Source organism: Myotis brandtii, unplaced genomic scaffold (assembly GCF_000412655.1).
Source record: "Myotis brandtii unplaced genomic scaffold, ASM41265v1 scaffold456, whole genome shotgun sequence".
NCBI lineage: Eukaryota > Metazoa > Chordata > Mammalia > Chiroptera > Vespertilionidae > Myotis > Myotis brandtii.
In genome coordinates this window covers 4349428-4357792 of record NW_005367431.1, presented here as the reverse complement: position 1 = coordinate 4357792, position 8365 = coordinate 4349428, and the positions used below count along the sequence as shown (strand labels likewise).

The 8365-nt window shown below is 40.9% G+C and overlaps 2 protein-coding genes and 1 long non-coding RNA gene across 4 annotated transcripts in view; 1 reads left to right on the top strand and 2 right to left on the bottom strand.

The window, feature by feature from the left end:
- The window catches only part of SYF2 (SYF2 pre-mRNA-splicing factor), a 6457-nt gene extending 6242 nt beyond the window's left edge, over window positions 1-215 (bottom strand). For both annotated transcript variants that reach the window (XM_005875178.2, XM_014546880.1), the window contains exon 1: window positions 128-215. In XM_005875178.2, the coding sequence (XP_005875240.1) occupies window positions 128-154 (27 nt within the window). In that variant the 5' untranslated portion in view covers window positions 155-215. The remainder of the gene's footprint in view (window positions 1-127) is intronic.
- Window positions 216-336: 121 nt separating this feature from the next.
- Window positions 337-2643, top strand: LOC106727637. Its single transcript, XR_001363869.1, has 3 exons — window positions 337-761; window positions 1581-1678; window positions 2051-2643. It is a non-coding gene; the product is annotated as an uncharacterized LOC106727637 (long non-coding RNA).
- Window positions 2644-4934: 2291 nt separating this feature from the next.
- Window positions 4935-8365, bottom strand: part of RSRP1 (arginine/serine-rich protein 1) — a gene marked incomplete at its 5' end in the record, with an annotated part of 6237 nt that continues 2806 nt past the window's right edge. The window contains 3 exons of the mRNA XM_014546761.1: window positions 4935-5304; window positions 6142-6219; window positions 7733-7884. Of these exons, the coding sequence (XP_014402247.1) occupies window positions 5224-5304; window positions 6142-6219; window positions 7733-7884 (311 nt within the window). The remainder of the gene's footprint in view (window positions 5305-6141; window positions 6220-7732; window positions 7885-8365) is intronic.

The following is an 8365-nucleotide window of genomic DNA, read 5'->3' as shown; positions in this document are numbered from 1 at the left end:
GCCGACCCGACTCCACAGCGCCTACTCCTCCCTGTCCCAGAACCCAGGCATCTCCTCCACCTCTCGCCCCTGTCGGCCCCTGTGAGTCGCCTCATGAAATCCCCTGGGTAGAGCCGGCGGCACTTACCTTCTCGGTTAGAACCGCAGCCGCCATCACAACCCTCTCCTTCCCACTTCCGGCAACAACACAGCACTTCCGTCGGCCCTCTGATTGATGTTAATAACCTACAATAAGCCCCGCCCCTTCCCGGCAGGCTCAGAGGTTGGGACCAATCCCTGCTCTTTCTAACAGTGAGCCGGTTTTCGATTGGGCAGGACCTTGCGCAGCCGCAGAAGACGGTGGGGAGGGCGGGGAGGTGGGGAGAGAAGGGCAGGAAGCGCGCGGAAGGGGACGGGAAGGAAGAAAGGCCGACTGCGGGCCTGGAAAGGGGGTCACCTCCGCTGCGTGTTGCTCCCTGGAGCGGACAGTGTTTATTATCCTGTCAGCTCACCCCTGACTACCTTGTCTTACGTGGGCTTTCAGTACTGTCACAGATGGCCCCGTTTTAATTTTCTCAAGAGAGTAAGAGATTTCCCTTTGTTCATTTCCGTTTCCCGCGTCAGCGTTGTAAACAAGGAGCGCAGAAGCGTCCATCTTGTTTACTCTTCGTCTCCAGCAGGGAACTTGTGCGTTAAGTTAATAAAAGTAAGGTTCTGGATACAAGAGGAATATATGGAAATTATTTTCTGCACTAATAACCACTAATTCGACGTAGAAATGAGTAAGTAAGCCCCAAAATGAAAAGATAGCTAGGTATAAAATTTAAACGGTAACAGGAAGAAAAGCATAATGTGAGGTCCAAAACAATTAAGTTTGAATAGGTGAAGGATTTTCTGGTTCGAAGACGATATAGAAACGTATCCCAAAAGGAGTCTCTAAAGCAGTATAAATAATGTTCCCATCAGAATCTCGGTGGGTTATTCTTTGTGTTTGGGGAACTGTACAATAATGGCAAAAATCCAAAAGCTCGGCCACACCTACATTGGTGAGACTGGTTGGACTGAATATCGGTGCAACCCCTAGGGCTCAGCTTCGCGGGTCTCGCTGGGCGGTGCGGGGAGAAGCCGGCCTTCCCGCCGCAAGTGCCGGTGGGCAGCTCGGAGGAGGAGAGCCCCTCAGGGCAGCAGTTCCGGGACAAAACCTGCCACCAGGCCAGGCCCCCTGCGCGTTTGTCCATATGTGACTGTCATTCGGTGGCATCTACAATCCTCTCAAGTACCTAAACAGTGACATTCATCCTTTGGGACACCTGTTTCAAACCAATCCTAAGGGACGTGCTTACATCACACAGTCCTTGAATAGTCAGAGTCAGTATATCCCTCTGGCCTTCTTATTCTAGAACAATTGCTTTTCCATCCTTACCACATTGTCCCCTGAAGCAGTAAAGTAACATTTAAAGATATAATACAGTTGAATGCCTCATCTCCTCCCCCTACAATAAAATCCGAAAGTCTGCTATGAATGGCCTATCATACAAATAACATCTATTTGGGTTTATTTCCATCCCTATGCTAACAAACTTGATTTATCCTCATGGTAGAATGAAGTTTGAAAATTAAGTCACCAAGAAGTTGTGGGGGAGATTACCTGCAAAAAAAAGCTCTTGTGGAATGAGAATTGCAGGGAAAAAAGAAAAAGGTAAATACAATTCATACCAGCCTCATAAGCTATAGATCCAAATATTGTGTTTTGTTGAGGCAGTGTACAGTCAAGCTTTCTGGCTCTGATTCCTCATCTGTAGCTCAGAAAACTGAGAATAAAATATGTAAAACATTGAGAACAGTGCCTGGTACTGGAAATTCACTCTAGCCCCAAAATGGTAGCCACCCACCATATGACTATTGATTACATGAAATGTGGCTAGGGCAAATTAAACTGTGCTTTAAGTGTAAAAATACACACTAGGTCACAACACACACACACTAGTACACACACACACACACACACAGTGTAAAATATCACTGTATTTCTTTTTATTTATTTAAATAACTTTTTACTTTCCTTCTCCAGATAGGAAGCCTACAAAATTTATTATGCTTTATCAGGAAAATACAGGGTCAGTCTTTCCTAAGAGGCCTTGTATTTCAACTCCCCGGGCCAGAAACTGCTACTGGACAGACTGAACCAAGCCAAAGGGAAGATCCAACTATAATCAATCTACTTTCTGACCAATGGCACACAGGGTTCCTGACCTCCTCCATTCTCCGGATTCTATGTCTATTCAGCCATGTGAGCATGGGCACTTAGGAGAAATGTGCACATCACTTCAATCATTTCCCCACTCCTGGATTTATCTTGATCCACTCAATGTCTGCTTTCTGCCAACAGTAAACCCCAGAGGTCAGGAGGTCAAAGGTTCTTGATGTCTACCTGGGGTTCCTTTGGAGGCCCAGCAACCAGCCTTTCCTTCAAGATCCATTCTGTACCTTTGGATCATGCTAACCACAGTAATTACCCCGTTCCCGAGGCCGGATGACATCAGATGAGGATGACGCCGGGACCAAGCCTGCTCGAGAGAAGGCAAGGTGGATGCCTCACAGCATTCCTTATATTGTGTTGAAATATTTTAGATATACTGGGATAAATTAATTTACTGGTGTGAATTAATACCGTATTTCTATTGGACAGCACTGAATCTAGACCCTTGATACAAATTCTCACCTTGCCATAGTCATGCAATGCATAACTGTTTCAGTTCACGATGGAATGCAAGTATAAAGGGTGGTCCTATGAAATTACAATGGAGCTGAAAAATTCCTATTACCTAGGGAAGTAGTCATTGTAACAAAACACATTACTCAGGTGTTCCTGGTGATGCTGTGTAAACAAGCCTACTTAAGTACAGCACAATTACATACAGTACATAATACTTAACAAATGATTGTTACTGTTTTATGTATTTACCTTTTTTTCTATTTTTTTTTAATGTTGCTTTTTAGAGGAAGGGAGAGAGATAGAAACACACCCCCCACCAAGAACTGAGCCCACAGTCTGAGCATGTGCCCTGACCTGGAGTCAAACCTTGACCTGTTGGTTCCTGGGTCAACATTCAACCAGAGCCACACCAGCTGTGCTACTGAAAGTGTACTCTTAGTTTGCTGTACAACACTATGCCACGTTACATCATGTTTACACTCTTGGTTGCATTTGCTCGTGTGTGCTTGATTTCTAGCCCAGGAGCAATAGGCTATACTAGTGGTCGGCAAACTCATTAGTCAACAGAGCCAAATATCAACAGTACGACGATTGAAATTTCTTTTGAGAGCCAAATTTTTTAAACTTAAACTATATAGGTAGGTACATTGTTATTATCTTAATTAGGGTACTCCTAAGGCTTAGGAAGAGCCACACTCAAGGGGCCAAAAAGCTGCATGTGGCTCACAAGCCGCAGTTTGCTGACCTCGGGGTACCATCTAGCCAGGTGTGTAGGCTGTACTATCCAGGTTTGTGTAAGAGCCGTTTGCACAATGATGAAATCGGCTATACCCATTTCTCAGAACATGTTCCTGTGGTTGAAGCGGCACCTGACTGTATTGTCCACAGATTAGATGGTAACAGGGTATCACAGAGTAATTGTATCCCAATTATGTAATGACAGCTTGTCTGGGGGTATGCAGTTTCTTCTGTGTTTCAAAGTATAGGAAAGATTAAACAGTCCTGGCCAGGCTGAACTAATAAGGTTAAATTAGACAAGGATGGGGCAATTATGAGAAAAACACAAATATAACTATATTCTTTTCAGGGTACTGGGAAGAGAAAATAGACTAAGAGAAAAATAGGGAAGTCTCAAGCATATTAAGAGGCTGAAGTCTACTTCAAAGCTAATGGTGAAGGCAGTTGAGATCACAGAAGTGCAGTCTCAGAAGTGGCACATATCCACAGCAACTAGCCAGACCTCTCATCTGTTAAACAGCTATTTGAATGTAGGTCATAATCAGATTGGGTACTTTCCGTTACCAGCTAAGTGACAGTGAAAAAATCTAGTATTGTCAATTATTTCAAGTCTCCCTTACAAGGAAATCCTTGAGTTACGTAATTTTACTAAGATACCAACTAATACTAACAGGATGCTCAGGTTAACCATATTTTCAGTTACAAATCTTAAAGGCAATCCTTGTTTTCTCTGACTTTACTGTCTAACTAGGCCAATGCCCATGTTCTGCACACACCTCCTGGTGGTCAGCGCACATCATAGTGACCGGTTATTCCACTGTACAGTCTAATTGCATATTAGGGTTTTATTATATATATATATACTAGAGGCCCAATGCACGAAATTCGTGCAAGAGTAGGCCTTCCTTCCCCTGGCTGCTGGCACAGGTTTCCCTCTGGCACCTGGAACCCGGGCTTCCCTCACAGCCCCAGCTTCGTCTGGAAGGTCGACCGGAAGGATGTCCAGTCTAATTAGCATATTACCCATTTATTATTATAGATATAGACTAGTGGCCCGGTGCATGCACATTAAAAGGGAATTAGAGGAAATATTTAATATTGCTATTTGCCCTTTCTCTATAATAGAAGTGTCAGAGATGGAAGAAAATTAGTAAAATGTATATGAAAATCTCCCTCCTGTCAGAGTCTGGGGCGCACCATGGGACCCAGAATCAAGTCCCCGCCCACCCAAGTGCACCTCAAAATCCTGCGAGACCCAGACCAGGCTGGCCCCACCCTGTCAAGCCTTGCAGGGCAGGGAGCTCAGCCTCAGGTCCCCTGGCCCAAGGGCATGACAACCATTTGCGTATTAGCTCTTTATATAGGATGGCCAGTGCATGTCACGGCAGCTCCTGCATTGAGCATCTGCCCCCTGGTGGTCACTGCACATCATAGCTACCGGTCAGACAGACGGACACTTAGCCTTTTATATATATAGGTATATATAATAAAGCGAGACTAAAATAGTAAAAAGAAATTTATTTACAAATATATATACACGATAGTTTAATTACTGTTTCTTATAAATTCCATTTCTATGTAACCAATTGATATTATACAAAACATTTACAAGTATATATACAAGACTCCCACCTGTACATAACTCTGGTCCATCTGTGCTACTATCTACAAAATAAATCTAAGATGTTAACAATTACCACTAAGTTGCTCATAGGAATGAAATAATGCCATAGAAAACACAAACTTGCAGTAAAGTGCATTTCAAGCAACCTTAGCCATCAGTTCTCTTTTTAAATAGGTTTCCACAATTCATATGGACTTTTTTTCTGATTTATTTTTAGGGATCCTGAAGAGGTCTCTTCAGCGGATTTCTGTAAGAGAACAAATTTTCAAGTCAGCTTCCCAGACACATATATATTGTACGTACTTAAAATATTTGCTTTTCACAGTACATTAAGTAATTCCATTTAAGACTGAAATTTAAGAGACACCAACCAAATGTCAAGTGTGAACCTCATCTGTAACCTCACTCAAACTTAGGCCAAGAAACTGCCAAGTATAATCAAACATATGCAGGACATATTACAATTGTGAGGTGTTAAAAAGGAGGACAAGACCTAGCCGGTTTGGCTTAATGGATAGAGCATCAGCCTGTGAACTGAAGGGTCCCGGGTTTGATTCCAGTCAAGGACACATGCCTGGGTTGCAGGCTTGATCCCAAATGGAAGGCGTGCAGGAGGCAGCCAATCAATGAATGATTCTCTCATCATTGATGTTTCTATCTCTCTCCCTCTCCCTTCCTCTCTCAAAAAAAAAAGGGGGGAGGGGGGGATGGGACAAGCCCTGGCCAGTGTGGCTCGGTTGTGTGTCTTCCTATGCACCAAAGGGTTACCCATTCCATAGGAGATGTGCAGGAGGCAGCTGACTGATTTCACTCTCACATCAATGTTTCCCTCTTCTCTTCTCCTCCCTCCTCTCCCCTCCTTTCAATCCCTCTTTGAAAAGCAATGGAAAAAATATCCTTAGGTGACCTGAGAATTACAACTGTGGGTGGGTGTGTGTGTAGATACCAAGTCTATAAAGTGACTTAGTAGGCCCCCAATTATCACAGCAGACAAAACAATGAGTCTTCCAATAAAAATAAAAGCCCACATAACAGATGTATGTTCCAAGTCCAATTTTTGAGTAGTCAGTGGTTAGATACTTACATTAGAGCTAATGCTTTTTTGCTGGGAAGACTTTTCATTGGCATTTTTAGTTCCATCTTCTGTTAGCTTTCCGGATAGCTAGACAGGAAGAGAAAATATATATAGTCTTAAAACCATATTTTTGGTTTACAGTACTGTATACAAAGCAGCCCAACTGCATATAAATTTAGCTGTAGAGACACAGCAAATCAAGTTGGATCTAACCATACAGCTAGTAGTATAAACACTGGAATGTTTTTCCCGTTAACAAAATTGATACAATAAATGGATCTGATGAAGACAGGCTTCCCCATAAAGATGTATTGTATTCCCAAATACAAGTTAACTCTGAAAGTCAAGCCATACCAGAAAATACCTAGTTACAAAGAACTAAGCTGCGATTTTAAACCAGTGTACTTCAAGAATTTCTGTAACATGCAATACCTGACTATTTAGTCAGGGGCACTGATCTCTTTTCCCTTTTATTTGGCAACAGCCAACACAATAGCCATCTGGTGTGAATGTATCAAAATTATACCTTTTAAATCATAGCAGCAAAAAAACTATATTTTTTGGTGTGCCACAGAATTTTATTAATTATAATTTGTGTGTGCCATGAGATGAAAGAGGTTGAAAATCGCTGAACTAAGGCATTAGCCCAGTTGTCGAAAAAGCAACTAGTCCTCTGAAAAAGCAACTCAACTAAGATTTTGTCTACTACTAATAAAGCATACCCATAACTGGGTCGGAATGATAGGATTATCTAGGTAATATCTTTCCTGTTTATATAGACTATCAATTCTTAACTACCTTAAACTTCAAAGCTATGGTTTTATGCTCTGGGTTTCAACATAACTTAAAGAACAAAGTGCAACTTGCCAATGCACATCCTGCACATTTCTGTAGAATTATAAACTTATCTGCAAGTGAAGCAGGCCTCTTCTTCTGTAATCTCTCAAAACATCTGGAATATATTGCATATATTATGAAATGGACATCCTGATCACAGATGCCCCAACATTACAAAGTGCACTTTAGTTTAAAACTGTCTTCAGTATCTTATCCAAATAGTACCTATCCCAAATTCTAACATGCACATGGATCTACCAATAAAAACTAAGCTTTCAGTGTGTGAATATAAACTTCAAATTAGTTAAACCTCTGATGCTTATGCCCATGTATCAATTACCAACAGATTTTCTTCAGCAATGTCTGGAGACCACATTCATGATTTCTATAAGACAGAAATAAAGCAGGTAAACTATACTGTATGTTGAGTACAGAATTTCTGGGAAAATTATGCTGCAAATGAAAACTACAGATACTCTGTAAAGACAAGTTAGAAAAATTTGGTAACTACATAGAAATCACCAAAGTACCAGCTACAATCATGAAAGCAATTAATTCTGTGTCAACTGAAAATAATGGTCAGTAATCTCCCACTTTTATGGAAGAGACTAAGTCTAGTGATGTCAGATCTGCTATTTTTACTTTAACAAATTACATTTAGCTAGCCTTTCCAGGAAGGCTAAGATACATTGAATAAAAATTACTAATCAGGTCTGGCAGCAGCTTTCTGAAGATTTTGTCTGGATAAACCTAGAATACTTACCTCAAACTTTGCACCATTATTTGATACAGCTGTTCCATGGTTTGTTTCTTTAGATACAGGAACAATTCTGAGACTAGGAGGCAATTCAAAGTTGGTTGTTCCTAAGGCTTTTGCTGCATTGGCTTTTGCTATTTCTAACAGCTCCATTCGATCTACAAAAGAAACACCAAGATATTCCTTAATCTTATAGTATTCCCCAAGAGAACTCAGAATCACAAAATAAGGCTGCATTTTATTTATAATAGCAAGACAAATATTTATGTAAAATATACCCTTATTCACGAAACAATTTTCTACCTCTTTTGCTGAGTAAAATAAGCATCCCTAAATAATTTCAAGTTTTCAGTTTTCCTTATCAAAGTCCTAGCCTTCACATTGTTTTTGCTTTCTCTTCAAATATGTATTCTGAACATCGTACTTAAAAAACTTTTCATACAGTACATTTCTCAACTAATGAACCATCATTGACAAATTACTAAATCCATTTTCAGACTTAAAAGTGTGTGTTGTTTTTTAAACCTATCCTCTTTTCTGTTCCATGCTCCTGTCCTGGAAGTCATTTGTTTTGAAACACTGGAACAAAATCCTTGTGTGTGTTTTTTTCGGTAATATAGTATTAACTTTTGAAAAAAA